General features: G+C 32.7%; 1 protein-coding gene and 1 long non-coding RNA gene across 6 annotated transcripts in view; one reads left to right on the forward strand and one right to left on the reverse strand.

Moving 5' to 3' along the window:
* LOC140446071 (adenylate cyclase type 10-like) overlaps nt 1-16592 on the forward strand; it is a 77720-nt gene extending 61128 nt beyond the window's left edge. For 4 of the 5 annotated variants that reach the window (XM_072538590.1, XM_072538591.1, XM_072538593.1 and 1 more), the window contains 5 exons: nt 3548-3750; nt 10459-10621; nt 12860-13111; nt 14668-14809; nt 16406-16592. In XM_072538590.1, the coding sequence (XP_072394691.1) occupies nt 3548-3750; nt 10459-10621; nt 12860-13111; nt 14668-14809; nt 16406-16549 (904 nt within the window). In that variant the 3' untranslated portion in view covers nt 16550-16592. The remainder of the gene's footprint in view (nt 1-3547; nt 3751-10458; nt 10622-12859; nt 13112-14667; nt 14810-16405) is intronic. The other variant, XM_072538592.1, reaches the window with a different exon arrangement.
* Nucleotides 11418-11786, reverse strand: LOC140446073 (uncharacterized). Its single transcript, XR_011951459.1, has 2 exons — nt 11626-11786; nt 11418-11545 (listed from the first exon to the last, which is right to left on the reverse strand). It is a non-coding gene; the product is annotated as an uncharacterized lncRNA (long non-coding RNA).
* Nucleotides 16593-17417: the final 825 nt, after the last annotated feature.

Consider the following 17417-nt stretch of genomic DNA (forward strand, 5'->3'; position numbering starts at 1 on the left):
ATAAAATAAAACAAAATTAGAAAGGCTAAATAGTTGAGTTAGAAATAAAAATTAATACTCAAGCTTCTTTATCCAATACTGTTTCAGAAACTAATATTAAATCTAAACCAACAGCTTCATCATCTTCCATAGTTGAACCAGACACAATTAGAACCTTATCGTTTCAGTGCATCCTTCCTATAAAAACATATGAATGTCAATGCTAGACACTAACCAAGGCAAATGTGAATAAACTAGCCAGAATAGAAAGGGCAATGGAAAGAGCAATTTTAGGTATACTACTGTCAGATACAAAGAGGAGCGACTGGTTAAGATTAAAAACAAAAGTTGAGGATATCACAACAAAAATTGCCAAACTCAAATGGAGCTTTGTAGGTCAAACTGCTAGATCAGAAGACCAACGTTGTAATACCACAACACAACATTGGAGACCTTTCAAAGGTATACGACCAAGACCACATATAAGTTGGGTAGACGATAATGTCGGGTAAAATGAAAAATTGGAAGCATGTTGCTTAGGATAGAGATTTTGGAGAAGCTTATGTCCAAAAATGGACGATAGAAAGCTAAGAAAAAAAAATAGGAATCCTAACTCAGAAAATCAAAAAACATCTTTAATAACACACATAAATCAATCTTTGGACGTCACACGAAATTTAATAATCTTTCTCCTTTTTCTTTTCTTTTCTCCTTCAAAAAACAGTAAATTTTTACATAATATTCCAAATAAAAATTTTTCTTGAGATATTGAAGGAAATGGAATTAAAGAATACGGCCGGTTTGCGCTCGACCGTTTTGCGCCCTTACCTGAAATAGACCGGTGTGCGCTTTGCAATTTTCATAATAGAAATATCTAACTACTATAGTTTTCTTAATTGGCCGATTTGCGCTCTCTTGCAATATAATTTTAATTTCATTCTACAATAATAGTCTGGTGAACCTGCAATGAACAAACTAACATGTCAAATAAACAGAAACATCTTTTTCCTTTAGATTTGAAAAAAAATGTCAAATCAAAACTAACAAAATTATTAAATTTTTCTAATACTGTCGAACAACAGAGTGTTCTTTTATCTTTAATACCTTTGTTTATAATCCTTCTACCTGGAAGTTAATTGTTTAGATATAATTAGTAACTAGAATTCCCAAAATGAGAGATCGCTGGAACTAACTTTCCTTTCTACCTGATAATGCGAACTGGTAACTACTTTAAGTCATTAACAAAGAGTATGGTAACAGAAAAATTACCTGAAAATCATTGCGATCATTTCTATTGCGTTCTTTGAGATAGTAGGATCAAGAATTATTGTGAATCAGTGTGAGTTAGTGTGAGTTAGTGTTTTAAAAATGGATGTGCAAATTATTGAAACTTCGAAGGAAAAACCATGTGCATTGTATAAAGGGTACAGTTTTCGTATAAAAAAAAACAAATAAAGATAGTTCGGTTTTTACGAGTTTTTGAAAGAGAAAACTAAAAAATGTCGAGGCCACATAATTATGGATAATAACACAATAATTAAGGAAGTCGAACATCTGTGTAAGCCGAGTGTTGCAGCGACAGAAGTAAAGCAGTATGTCTTCAATGCTCGAAAAAGAGCTAGGGAAGACAATAGTTATTTGCCGATGTCAAAAATATATCAAGATGAATTTCAAACATTATATAGTCAAGGACTGGATTTCGTGAGAGACATCCCAAAATTCTCTTCAGTGAAAAGTGGTTTAAACGATTGTAGAAAACGTGCGCGTGGGCTGCTCACAAATCCAGCGGCAGCATCCGAAATAGTATTTCCAGAAGAAATTATTACAATGAGCGACAAAACGAAATTTTTATTTATCGACAAGACCACTCCCTCGGGATACAGAATCTTGGTGTTTGCTAGCAACAAAGCTAGGGAGATTTTGGTTAACAGTAAGGAAACTGTATTTATAGATGGAACGTTCAAAAGCTGCAGTAAGCAATTTAGTCAAATATATACCGTATATATTTTACTATAATACCATTGATATTTGCGTTACTTCCTAACAAAACCAAAGAGACATACGATATGTTATTTTCACCAATGAAAGAGAAACTACCAAATTGGAAACCATCTCTTATAAAACTGGATTTTGAACAGACAGTGATTGGTACCTTAGAAAATTATTTTCCCGAAGCCAAAATTTCTGGTTGTAATTTTCATTTCAATCAATGTGTATGGAAAAATGTTCAAAATATTGGACTTGTTTCTAAATACACTGACAACGAAGAGATACGTTTGCACATAAGAATGTGTGCTGCGTTAGCGTATCTACCCATAGAAGATATCGATGATGTCTGGTTATGCATTCAAGAAACCTCTCCTATTTCTGAAAAAATGTAACAGTTTAATGACTACTTTGTCAAACAATGGTTAGAAAATACTCACATTACCAAGGAAATGTGGAATTACCATGATCAACGACATCGCAGTAATAACGTTTTAGAAGGTTGGAATCATCGTCTGAATAAATTAATGAGACCACATCCCAATGTATTCCAATTATTGAAGTGCCTGGAAGAAGCAGAATATTGTGATCACCTTTATGATCGATTTACTTTCATTCTAGAAGGAAAGCGGCGCAAGAAAACATATATTAATCTTGATGAAAGAATATCCAAAACTTTACAGAAATATAAAGATACAAGGGACTTAAGGTTGTGTTTAAGGACATTGGCATATATCCAGAAGCTGCAATAAATAGACAATTTTTTATTCCCAAGAATTTTTTGTATTTTACTGTATAAAAAAAACAAAAAAAAATTAACAAATTAAAAAAAAAACGAAAAAAATGAAAAAAAAAAAAAAAACATCTCCTAAACACGTCAATGTTTATATTATGTATGACAGTCCTAAGCCTGAATGAAAGTGTGAAAGGGAAGATGGTTTATTTTTATTTTTTTAAAGTTTTATGATTTTTTATAACTAATTTTACTAGCCTATCCGTTACCTGATCGTTATGGTAGAATAAAATTAAACGTCGATATAAGAAAATAATTAGCTATACATCTCCATTAAGAAAGTGTTAAAGCGCAAACCGGCCGATTTCAGGTAAGGGCGCAAAACGGTCGAGCGCATATCGGCCGACACCCTAATTGAACCCTGATTGTTGCTTAAACACACAAGTTAATCCCAATTGCCCCCATAAACCTCTTTTTAAATTATTGTGGAAGACTTTAGAGAAAGACCAGTGACCTTATGCAATCAAATTAACTTTAAATTTTTTAAGTTTCACTATTAATTTATAATAATTTGTAATTATTCATTTGATAAATTGTTCAATTTGAAAACCGTACTTGAAAACGTTACAATCAAGTTTCTTCTTTATAATAATAAATGACTTGAAGTTAGGGATAATTTGTCAATTGAATCTTGTTTTGACCTTATGAGTTGCGTTCCTGGGACGACTTTATTGTAAAATAGTTCATTCGATTATTTTTGCTACTATAGTTATTTTTGACAGTCTGGGTAGAAGAATATAATGATATTATTAAAGTAACTCTGTATGTGATACTTTTGAAATATTGTAGGATAAGAAGAGCAGAGATAGATAAATGTTTGCACATTGGTTATGTTGGACTGAGATTGGCAGTTTCATCCCGAACAAATAATTTAGTTTGTCGAATAGTACCATTATTGGCCATAATTGTTTTATATCGACGGCAAATTCCAGAATTCGTTAGCATGCTAGAAGAGGTCAAAACTTTAATACCTCGCGATAATGATAATTCTCGTAAGTTTCATTACAATTTTATTAATTAAATGGTTTTACAAAATGGATTTACAAATTTTTCAGAACGTTTTCGATCCTATCAGATAATCCTTAGTGAAAAACGTCTATATAGTATTTGGAAGTAGAGGTCACCAACAACCTTTTGGTGGTTGCGACTTTTTTTCTAATAAAAAAAGCCTATTACGATAATAAAAAGAGTTGCCGAAAATCACCAGTGCCCTGGCAGCACATAAACTGGCCCAGTATTGAACATAGAGCTTCTTCTTCTTGCAGTACCGTCTCCTATCGGAGGTTGGCTACCATCACAGCAATCTTTACTTTGTTGGCTGCAGCTCTGAAAAACTGTATTGAACTGCACCCATACCACTCCCTTAAATTTCGCAACCAGGAAATCCTCCTACATCCCACATTTCTCTTTCCCGAGATTTTTCCTTAGATTATGAGTCTAAGCAGAAAGTACTTTTCTCCTCTCATTATGTGGCCCAGATATTCCAGTTTTTTCGTTTGTATGGTTTTTATGACTTCGCATTCCTTCCCCATTTTCAGCAGAACATCTTGATTTGTTACTCTTTCTGTCCATGGTATTTTCCACATTCTCCTGTAACACCACATCTCGAGTGCCTCAATGTTTTTGATGTTTATCTTTTTCAGTGTCCAGGCTTCCATGCCGTACAGCAGAACGGAGAAAACATAGCACCTTAACATTCTCGTTCTTAAGTTTATATTTATGTCCCGGCTGCATAGGAACTTTTTCATTTTGACAAACGATTGTCTCGCTATCTCTATTCGCCTCTTGATTTCTCTTGTCTGGTCATTAGTATCAGTGAAGCAAACCCCTAAATATTTGTAGGACGTAACTCTTTCAACTGGCTGATTATTTATGGTTAAATTCACATTGGTGTATAGCTTCTTTGTTACAATCATGAATTTAGTCTCACCATAGTGACCATAGAACATAGAAGGACAAATATTGCATTTTGCTCTTGAACATGTTGTTTAAAATAATAAAGATTGGAGAAGAATATTATTTACCGACGAATCCAAATTGCCTTTTTTTCTGATGACAGACGAAATAAAGAAGAAGATCTGAGGAATGCTACGCACAGTGTACTGTGCGTAGAGATTGTGTAGTTGTAGGGACTGATGGTGGCAGCTTAGTAATGGTGTGGAGTGGGATTAATTTGGAAGCTCGTACGGCGTTAGTTCGAATAGACAGAGGGTGGCTTACAGCACAAAGGCACATTAAATTTTACACACGGAATATTTTAGAGGAACATGTCTTGCCATTTGTACTATTTATTGAGAAGAATTTCATGCTTATGCATGATAGGCATTATCACAGACTACACATTGCAAAAATTGTGTAGCGATATCGACAAAAAGTTGGAATGTCATGGTTTAGCCTGCGAGAAGTCCCGACCTCAACTGAATGCAATATATTTGGGATATCGTATAAAGACGACTACGACAAGCTTTTGCGATTAGTTGAAATTTGGGACCAAACTAATCAAGATGACAAAGCACGTGGTGTTCGTGTGTATTAAGGTATAAAAAATGCTTATTAAAAGCTTAAAATTTTTATTTTAAAGAAGATCTTTTCGGAATTGAATCATTCCATCATCAGTTTAATAAAAAGTTGTTAAAAACATTGTATGGCCACAAAAAACATTGGAAGGACATCAGTGTTAAAAAACAATCCTCATGGTATTTATAAAGGTAAATGCAATAGACTGTTAACTTGTTGATTAATAAAAACTGAAAATGGGGGCATCTTACATGACCTTCTGTAGCTGGTGAGGTTTTATCGACTTACATTACCTCTGATCTGTGCTGGAGTCTAGGGCTAACTGATAATCACTGTCGTGGAGTCTAGGGCTAACTGATGATTTATCAGTTGGACTATTTATCTGCTAGACTCCAGCACAGATCAGAGGTAATGTAAGTCGATAAAACCTCACCAGCTACAGGGGGTCATGTAAGATGCCCCCATTTTCAGTTTTTATTAATCAACAAGTTAACAGTCTATTGCATTTACCTTTATAAATACCATGAGGATTTTTTTTTAACACTGATGTCCTTCCAATGTTTTTATGTGGCCATACAATGTTTTTAACAACTTCTTATTAAACTGATGATGGAATGATTCAATTCCGAAAAGATCTTCTTTAAAATAAAAATTTTAAGCTTTTAATAAGCATTTTTTATACCTTAATACACACGAACACCACGTGCTTTGTATTCAACATGTATACTAGCCACTCCTAGATATCTCCACTTCATGGTTTGTTCCAGTTTCACTTTTAATAATGAAGATGGAATAAGAAAAGTAATTCTTAGTATGAGAGATCAATGTCAAGCAGTAATAAACGCCAGAGTAAGCAATACTCCGGTGTAGTTTCCATGGTATGTAAAGGTGAAAATGCTCACGGTGTAGGATTTGTAAAACTAAAGTTTTGCTGATTATTAACGCTAAATAAACGTAGTGTACTTACATATTTGATTATATTCGTCAACGCGAATCATTACTTGTGATTTTCGGTCAGCCTAAGTTGTCACGTTTAGGATGAAATAAACCACTTTCGCCCACACTCCGGAATATATGTTAAAAGGTTTGGTGATTAGAATGAAACCTGTTTGGGTTTCTTCTTAAATATTTCCTTTTCGCTGCCCGCCCATTAAAATATTGCTGACAATAAATAGCAATCATATCTCTCATATCGATACTTGAAATATTGTTATCCTCGGCATTTTCCGCTTTCATTTAATAAACCAAAATAATCTAGATATTACAAAAGTCACTGAATATTCGAAACAAGATTTATTTTTAGTTGTCAAAAGCATTCGCGATATCAGCCTACTATGTTAAGATTTCCCTTAATTCTTTAAATAACATTGGGGTTGCATTAAATTCTAGGTTGCATCTAAAACATTTTAAAAACGAAACAAAGCATTTTGTTTTGTTCCATAACCATCTTTCACCTGTTTTTATAAAAATAAACTATTAATTATGTCTATATACAGATATTCAGTATTTAATGCACAAATATCCCAACTCAGAATTATTATACGGCTGATTGTAAAATGCAATTATCTCGAAAAGTATTCAGTTTTGGAGTTAAAATAATGTATCTTTAATATTTTTAACACAAGTAGCGCTAGGTAGCAAAAGCACAAATTTATGCCTTATATGTGACATATATGGCGCCCTCTATCAACTACATCGAAGTGTGCAACAAATTATAATTTCTAAAAAATAAAATTTTAAATTTCAACTTTTCTTTCTAAACTCTTAACTTTCTTAATATCATAATTTTATGAAAGTAAGTTGACTGAAATCGTAATATTTTAAAGTGTAGAATTATCCTGATGTTCAAATGTAGATATATTCCTTAATTGTAAAGTGACTCGATTTAATAAGAAGATACGTCTTTGTGGTTTTTGGTATTGAATTTACCTGAAATTTCGTTCTTAAATCGACTAGAAATTCTTCTTAATTTTATTTAATTGTTTAACTATTTTTCTTTTGAGAGTCTTCGCAAACCTCTTCATTGGTAACTCGGTCTAAGTAAGATAATTTTAGTACTCTTCTATAAAGTCATATTTTAAAAACTTCCACCTTTTTCAATATCGGTTTAATCAGTGTCGCTGCTTCTATGAGATATAACAAGATACTACATTTGTAACTTCTCAACATACGCATTATTATTCCATCCCATATACCATAACCATACCTGAAATGAAAATTTATTATGGATAAATATTTTTTTAATGGTGCATAGGGTAGATGTGGGATGGAAGACTGTTAAGAACCAATGTTAACATAAAGCAAAAAAGCAAAGATGGTATAAGTACTGTAGAAAGTTGTTAAATGAAGAATACTAGAGGAGAGGCAAAGGATGCGGAATCCTAAATATGAATCTAGTAATGGGGATAGCGAGAGATGAGGTTGTCCATGGGTTTAATAGGATGAATAATGGTAAGCAGTAGGAGCTGATGGAATACCTGTGTCGGTTTGGAAGACTCTAGGAGAGATATGAGTGGTGAAGAGAGAGTGTACGATGGTTAATTGTATAAAGATAAATGGAACGATCAGGACTGTGAGAGCTAAAGAGGGATGAAGTTAATGTCACGCTCTATGCAAATTTGGGGGAGAATTGTAGAGCGAAGGTTAAGGGGAGAGAACTGTAGAGCGAGGGTTAAGGGAAGCGACATCGATAGAAATGAGTTTATGCCAGGAAGGAGAAGAAGAGTCTGGATGCCCATATTTCAGCACTTTCTTCTCCACACTGAGAGCGCCTCATTCAAATATATTTTAATGAGTTTAGATGCTATGCAGTAGCCTTACTTTAGACTCTTATTGATAAGAATTTCTCTAGTCAAATTGTTTTAATGTTTACAATTGAGCTTAATTTTAAAGCACTGAAATATGTGATTATTGCTCCAATATGGTTGCTATATAATATAAAATGTTATACTGTATCCAGAAATTTAGTGTCTCATTATAAAAGTTATTTTAATAACAGCTGTAAAACTGAATAATCCCTTGTAAATATTCTATTGTTGTATAATTATCACAGCTACCAAAGCTGCCAGGACCGGCATAATAGCCAAGCATAGCACGACTGTATATAGGTATATATAATCAGATCAAATATTATCACTCAAGCATAATGTCAAAAAACTCTTTTTATAAACATACAAATTTCCCATAATTATTGTTATTAATCATTATTTTAAGTCTCAACGAAGAAAATGTTTTGTGTGTGGTTTGTGTTTTATTGGCACTAGTTTTCACACTGGCCAGTCAATTTCATAATGATTTTTTTAGACTATAAATTATCACTAACTCAGGGGAGTACTGTGTAGTGTCTGTGTTAAGTAAATGTCTTGTTACTTTAGTAAAGTCGACTTCATTGTCTTTACAAAGAGACGCTAATTGTATCTGAACGTCTGAGGTCCCTTCGGTGAGTACCGATTTACTCGTTTTAAAAGGTTCATATTTATTCATGTTGACTTGTTATGTTTGTTTTCCGTTTCATGTCTGAAAAAGTTGGCAAAAAATGGGAAATATTCTTTATTAATAATTTTACGAAAAAAAATTATTCTTCATTAAAGGTTGTGCATCACATAGAAATCATTAACAGATAATCTTATAAAATGTTAAGTGGTAGATAGGAAAAATCAAAATTATTAATTAATACTGAAGAGGAAAGTGATTTTAAATTTAAATATGCAAGAAAATGTAATTTTAAAATGTTTGTAGCTATTAAAAATTATGTCCAAGTTTAGATTCATGGCCTTCTAATAATTAAATAATACATTTAAAGTAAAAAGTAAATAAAAAAATACTTTTGCATTTGTTGATTTTGTATATTGAATAAGGTAAATTAGAAATAAAATTAAAAATTAATGCACCTACTGATACATCATTAAAAGGCCATGAATCTATTTTTAAAAATAATTTTTAAATCCTACAACCAAATTAAAATAACATTTTATGCCGCACCTAAATTTAAAAGCACTTCACTTTTAAGCATAAATCAATATTTTTGATTTTCGGTGTATACCACTTAAACTTTTATAAATTTGATTATTGATTATTGATTTCTATGAAATGCAGAAATGTTTATGAAGAATAGTTTTTTTCATGAAATTAATAAAAAGAAATTTCCCATTTGTTGCCAACTTTTTCAGACATACTTTATACCTTACTAACAATTAAAACACTTCTTTATTTACATGAAGTATAAAATATAATCATATTTAGCTATATGTATATATCTACATTAATTCATTTTAATTTTCACTTCACCATTTTATTATTTCACTTGCAATTTTTTTAACAAAACAAAAATTGTTTATGACTTTCAAAATTTGGATATATTTAATAAAGAATCGAGACAGAAAATATAATAATTAATTAATTCTAATACTCCATCAGTTTATGTATTTTTTCCCTTAATTATCTAGATATTTATTTAAATTAAATATGTAATGTAAATGACAAATAAAATATAAAATTCGTTAAGCCGGCCCTTTTTACTATTTACCTGAAGAGACAAATCCCATTATGGCTTCGACTTTAGCAGCGGGAATCTTTTAAATTCTGCATAAGTCAGTTCTTATAATTGTAAATAAAGTATACCAATGTAGATTTTGCTTCAACAATCACTTGTACAAAAATTATCTAAATTAAATGACTATATGGGTTCTAAAAGCTTTAAAAATATGTAATAGGTATTAAAAATTTCTGGAAAATTATTCTAAAGCTACAATCATACAAATAAACACTCGTGGATCAACTAATAAGATTGCTTAGGCATATGTTGAAGTTTGTTTTGTGTCTACTGCGCTCTCCAATTATAGCCTTGACACAGTATGAACATACTACTATGTCTAAACACATTTGCCTTAAGTAGGTCTCAATACCTTTAATCAGTGCCCTATGGTTGAATCCCCAGCACGGTAACATGACTTCAGAAAAACTTGCAGTTATACGAAGCTTCGATGTCTTGATAAAAGAGCCTACTATACCAGGTCCCAATAAAATGCTATCAGATATTGGCAGAAAGCTTACCTATAGCAGATCTACCAAAGCATAACAATGAATGAAAGATGCACAATAAGAAACTTCCACAAAAGAAACTTCACACCTTCGTGATTCTCAGTATATTTTATATAATTTATCATAAAGTCAATATTTTTCAGAAAAGGCCTGGTACTATAATTTATGCCTGATGGTTCATGTAGAAACGGGTCTTACAGCTGAACCTATTTCAAATATTCTGAACTATATTCAAGAAGAAGGTTGGGAAACACAGTTGCGAGATCCAGATGGAAAAAAACAGTTAATGGTATTATTGTGGCTGTGGTAAGTAAACTTTCTAAATTTAAACTAAAAACAATGGTACTTAATTTGATATTTGAATCAGAATAAATGATATAATTTCATCTGGTTCTCGCAGTCCCTCCAGCGCCCTGAGGTGCGGTCGTAATTATGGCTTTTTTAACTGACATGTTTATTAAAAAATAATTTATTTTATTTGTTCTATGTGGTTAGGATTGTCTTATGAAGATTTCCATGTATATAATCTCCTTGCAGGTAGTTTATAAAAGTATTCTTATAAACTTTTGCATTGAAATCGCCGATAATAATATTAGTTTCGTAGGTTTGACAGATTTTAGCATTTCACCTTTTAGTTCAGTTAAATTGTATTTTTGCTAGGAGAGTTTTGATATGTTTTTTGGGGTGCTTAATCCGAATTCGGGGGTTGCGGACAAAATTTCGTGACGCAACATTAAAAAAAAAAACAGAATAAACCGTTTTTTTTTTTCTTTTTTCGGGTTTTTTGCTTAAAACTGGAAAACTATCAACTTTTGGTAAATGGTCTGTTTACAGAAATTAAATTACTTGAAATTTTCTACAAATACCAGTATTTAGTTTTTTTTTTTAGACGAATCGTTCGGTTTCTAGTGCGACTTGAAAATTGTAAATTTTTAGCAGTTTTTGCAAAACCCACTTTTTACATTTCAATATTTAATTTTTATGGATGCTGTCATTTGATAAATGTCACCTGGTTTTCCACACAAGTAATTAAAAAGAAAAAAGACAAAAATTATGCAAATTCAGTAGGTAGGTAGAACTCGTAACAAAATAAAACTTAAAATCTCGTTACTTATGATCATATATTATTATGATTATAAATTATAATATGCAAAATTTATATGAGCCGTTGTCTTTTGGAAGGCCCTGGCTGAGGTTCTTCGATAACGATGAGTCCTGGTTCTGCTTGTTCTGGAAAATAAAAGTTTAAAGTTAAGTCATTTATCAAGAAGAGATGAAGATTGCAAAATAGATTGTGAGATTAAACATACCTTCCGCATCGTACTGAGGTTCTTCGATGGCATCGGGTCCTGGCTCAGGGTCTGATTGCTCCATCGTCAGCGTCGGGAGTCGTTCTCCTGGAAAATAAAAAGAGGAGAGACACATATCATATATCAAGGAGAGATGAATGACTACAAAATAACTGGTCAGATCCAACATACCTCTCTCTCTTTCTTCAGTTTCTTCTACGTCTATGTCAGAGCTGTCTTCTGGGGGCTCAACATTGTTATACAGTCCTTCATGCATGATGCGCATATTGGGGAACAATGGAGTCCCGCCTTCCTGCATCCACAATTGCGTTGACAGCCCTTTTTACATTTACATGAAATGTATCGGAGTATTGAGTTTGGTGCAGGGTCCAAAGTAGTTGGTACTGGCACAAGACCACTACTAGTTTTTTGCCATCCCCACTCACTTGGGTATTTTTGTTGCTCGTTAGGTGTGGCTTGACCGGATAACCACTGCTGCACCTGATAGTAAACTCTCAGTGAATGTTCTCGTGCAGCAGCTTCAATTGGGAGCAATTAGGAAATGTTGGTCTTATTTTTGAATGATGAAGATACGTATTGTTTATATCCTGAATCGTTTAGTTTTGTCTCTTTTTTTCCATATAGAGCCGTGAGAAACATGTTTCCTGCTGTGGCAATCTCATCTTAACTTGAATTAGGGTCTTTGAAAGCTTCAATTACCGATTGCAAATCTTTGTTCTTCTGCAGGACTTTAACAAATTTCAGTTTCCCCTGATTAAACAATGCAGAAGTAGTATCACAACCACTCACACTTTATTTTAGTTAACTTAAATACTAGGGGAAATTAACTGAAAACCTTTCAATACAAATCTAAAAAGTGGGTTTTGCAGTCACACCGGTACAAATTGCCAATTTTCAACTTGCACTTGAGACCGAACGGTTCGTCTGTACAATAACCAAAATAGTGACATTTGTACAGAACTTTAAGTACTTTAATTTCTGTAAACAGACCATTTACTAAAAGTTAACAGTTTTCGAGTTTTAAGCAAAAAACCGGAAAAAAGCAAAAAAAAACCGATTTCTTCTGGTTTTTTAAATGTTGCGTCACGAAATTTTGTCCGCAAACCTCAGATTCAGATTTAGCACCCCAAAACACATATGGAATGAAAAAATCAGAACTTCCCCAAAACTTTCCTACTAGTATCACTTTACAGTACAAATTTACTGAAATATTTAACGATATTTAAATTTTAAGGGAACTGAGAAATGAAAACTGGGAATCTGCTGTTGGTTGGCAAAAGACTGCTTTCAATTTTAATATTAGAAGGTTAGAAGAAAACACAGTCAACCTTAAAACAATGTTATATTTACTAGAAGCACTTATTATCTATTTGGTTTACAAAATGGATAGAAAGCATTTATCAGCAGTCGATAAGGCTAACAAACGTATTAACGAAATTTTTGTGACTTTAGAAAAGTTTCACAGATTTAAAATTATTTTACCAAGGTAAGAAAACTCTTTCATTACTAATAATATAAGGTAATAATAAACTATTTCTTTTCGTTTTTATTTCGTTTTTATTAAAAAAAAAAAGTTTATACTCGCTCCTGATAATTGTCTTTATCTTTGATTCTATCGATCTATCTAATTAGCCTTCTTTGGTCCATCTTTGGACATAGGCCTCCCCAATCCTTTTCTATTCTTCTCTGTCTGTCGCTATAGTCATCCACCTAGAGCCCACGTGCTTCTATCTTTGATTACCACTTAATAATTTATTGGTTAATTGTATGGTTAATTTGATGATATTTAATATCAAATTAACATATATACATTTAATATAAGATCACTAAGCAGGGATGAAAAAATCTGTGAACTGGAAAAAAGAAAGAAACAAACATTGTGGCGTTTCGCCACATACCTTGAAGAGACTGGCAAAACACGAGATGCTCCCAAATATGGCTGGCCCCGAAAAAACCACCCTGCTGAAAGTATCGTTGCTGTTGCCCAAGCTGTCGAGGAGGGCCCGAAACATCAAAAAGACGGCGTGTCGACATGAAAATACGAGTATCAGCTGCAATTAACCATTACACCCGCTCAAAGTTACTGCATGGTGAGCTGTTTACGCTGGAGGGCCAATCGGGCAATTTTTCTTTGAAAACACCGCTGGCCAAATGACAACTGTGGACAGCGCGAGCTACAGAGCCATTATTCCGATTTTTTCTTCCTCAAATTAGCGAATTGCGACTGGAGAACATATGATTCTAACAGGACGGTGCAACGGCACAACCGGTATTTTAAAAGAAGCACTTTCTGGTGCTTCAGACTTCTTTTTATGGGGTTTGGGTTTACGTCAATGAGCCTCAAACTGTCAAAGCTCTTAGAAGAATATTCGTCAGGAATACGAGAATCTGTCGCCCGAAATTCTGACGGGAGTGATGCAGAATGTCCACTAGGAAACTAAGTTCCTGTAACTGGATGTATACCATGTATCACAAAAAAATTTATTTCAAATCTTTAGTAAAAGATATAAATAAAATACCCAAACGGGCTATATCACAAATACAGAACGTTGCCAGAATGTAAAATCCATCATCAGTGTAACAAAGTGTACATGCTATGAGCCGCTAAAATATATGGGTGAAAACCCTTTAAATGTTATAAATTTATAAATATTATATGTTATTAAACATTATATGTTATTAAAAATTAGGATGTTGAAATTACCGTTGGAATTGGTAACATGGCAACGTATGGCTCTACATCGGTTACTTGGTCCTGAGACAAAGTGTCTTCGAGGACCTGTTGATAACAACTGAGTTGTTTAACGTTTGATTTCCACTCCGAAAAGCAAAAAGGGGGTGGATTTCCGGAGCGAAAATCTATACATCAAAGATTAGTTAGTTAAAAATATAATTTTTATTACAATCAATAATTGTGGCTTAAATCCATATATTCATAATATTAAAATAAAAATTAGTTTAGTTTAATTCTTATTTAAATAAAATTTTTTCTGGTTATATCAAAAATTAATAGAATATATTTTAATACATTTTCTATTTTAGATTATATCATATGAAGGGATACTATCGAATTGTAAAATATAATGATTATAAGGGAGCCATGAAACTATTAAGAATTGGAAAGAAACAAGCAGACACGCATCATAACGAAATTGATGCTGGTTTTATCAGACATAGTGAAATGGTATATTTTAAATGACTACGACTAGTAATTTATTTTTCCTTCTGTAATCGTTTTTTTCATATTTTAATTCTAAATTGAAACTAAAGGCTGGACAATGGGCTAATGATATAGAGCGTCATTTACTTTTAATATCTACCCAACCGAAGTTTCGCAAAAGAATAATGTAGCGTCTAATAATGTGTAGCTAAACTAGCTAAATTAGGTCTATAAAAAACTAGTTACATATGTACATTACATGTGAGATACTCGTTGTGGAATATAATATTTGTATATATGAAACTCCATGTTAAACATATAGATACAAAGTTAACAAGAAACAAAACAGTGATATACCAGATTTAGCCATACGGCTTATACTCCCTTTAATGGGAAAATTCACTCATCCCAGATACCTACGGTATCAAAAGGATTGAGCTCTGGTGGGACTCTTTCCGTGTTATCGAGCCCTAGGTGACTTGGTATGTTGGAGTACAGCTTTCTGCATGGCCTTATAGTGATGTTCATTCAGACCCAGCTGTTTTATGTTCTCTAAAAGGTTTTTGGGAATAACACCAGTAACACCAGTAGTAGATAGAATAATAGGTACTGTCTGTGTACTTTCCATTCTCCATTGTCTCCTGATTTGTATTTCTAGATCTCTGTACTTGGTGATCTTTTCGTTGTATTTAACACGTAAATTATTGGTGTTGGGTATCGTCACATCAATAAGTGTTGTTGGCCTAGTAAGTTTATTAACCAGTATGAGATACGGTCTATTATGCGCCACTGGGTGGTCTGTTAGCACAGTGCGGTCCCAGTATAGCTTGTAGTTGTCATTTTCAAGCATTCTGTCAGGGACGTATTGATAATAAGGAAGATGATCCCTGTCTCAGGAAACGTCTTTCCTGATGTCAACCAATAGTTCGACGCTGTAGTGTCGACATATTATTGGCTGATCTTATTGGGATGTCGCCCATGCAGAGGTTTACTCATCCAGGTGCGCATTTTTTCTTGCTGAGTCAGGTGGTTTATGCGCATTTCTTGTTCCCTCAGTTTAAGCGGCGTTGTATCAGCTACTGCGCAAATTGCTCGATGTAAAGTAGATATCTCAGCCTGTACCTGAAAATAATTTCTTAAATTAACAATTTGTTTATCCAATTGCTCACCTATATCCATAAGTCCTCTTCCCCTTTGATAGCGCGGTAATATTGTTCTCTCTACTGCACTGCGTGGATGATGTTTTTGCTCCTTTGTGAGAAGTGTTCTTACTTTCCACTGAAGGCCCTCTATATCCGTTGTTATTATTATTATTATTAATAAAATATTACTTAATTATTAAAGTATGATAATGAAAATGCATTTTACTTGAGAGTAGGTACTTAACTTTTGTAATTCTTATCTTTGTTTTTTTTTATTTTCAGCGGTTTAGTAGGAAAATAATCGTGCACGAATTTAAATTTTGCATCCTATACATAATAAAACCAATAAAGTCAATTAATTTAGCATAAAACTTAACCTTCATATAGCAACTATAAGCTTTTATTTCGGTATCAGTTTAAAAAGAAAATTTTTATTTAATGACTTGAAGATAAAAAAAAATATTTTGAATTGTTTTAGGTATGGTTAAAGAAGTTATCAAGGGAAGACGCTGACTTTTGGAAGGAGCATTCCGTAGAAGACAATTTAATCCCTATTCGAGACTACTTTGAGTATATGGACAGATTTATGCATTATTCACTCCCTTTACCAATATACGTGTAAATTTTTAACTGTATTTTTTATGAATTATATATATTTCCGTTTAAAAAAATATTTAACCTTTATTTCGCTTTTCCTTACCAACAGCCCCTTAATAAGGCGCTGTAAACAGTTGGAGGAGTCCACTTACGCGACAAGGAGAGTCCGTGAGCGGATTACGCCATCATGTGATATTAACTTTTTTCGAGCTTCATTTCCTGAACTAAATATGTTACATGAAAATGTAAAGAGAGCCCCGCTTACCTGGTCCACTAGTAATAAACTTATCAGAATTTAATCCCAAATCAACCATCTTACATAGTATTTACTATGGCGATAATAGTAACAGAATTAGGTATATTATTTAAATTTTAAATACATTGGTTAATATTATTATGGTATTCAATTACTGTATATTTAAAATATATTAATATGGTTCTTGACATTACAAAATGAGACATAGTTTTCATATTTGGTGGGTAATATATTAAAATAAATTTATTTATACACAAAGCATTCCCGTTTAGTAACAAAGATAATTTAAATGTGATCATCATACAGGGTGTTTAACCCATAACTAAGTAGTAACATTTTTAGTAATATGGAAAGAATCTTCGGAACATGTACATTTGTACATAAATGCATAAAGTATCGTTAAAATTAAGAATAAAATTTCAGGACCATTTCCTGTCATAAAAGGCTTGAGACAAGAATATTCTTTATTCAAAATTTACATTCAGCACTAAGCAACTTGGGGAAAAATGCACAGGGATGGGAATAGAACTTGAGAACAAGTACATAACAAATCTTTTCTTCCCCTATGCTTTCTCCACACATTACCATTCTAATTACAATCAATATCCTAATCTTCAACCATCATTTAGCAAAAGAA

The sequence above is a fragment of the Diabrotica undecimpunctata genome, chromosome 7 (genome assembly GCF_040954645.1).
Source record: "Diabrotica undecimpunctata isolate CICGRU chromosome 7, icDiaUnde3, whole genome shotgun sequence".
Lineage (NCBI taxonomy): Eukaryota > Metazoa > Arthropoda > Insecta > Coleoptera > Chrysomelidae > Diabrotica > Diabrotica undecimpunctata.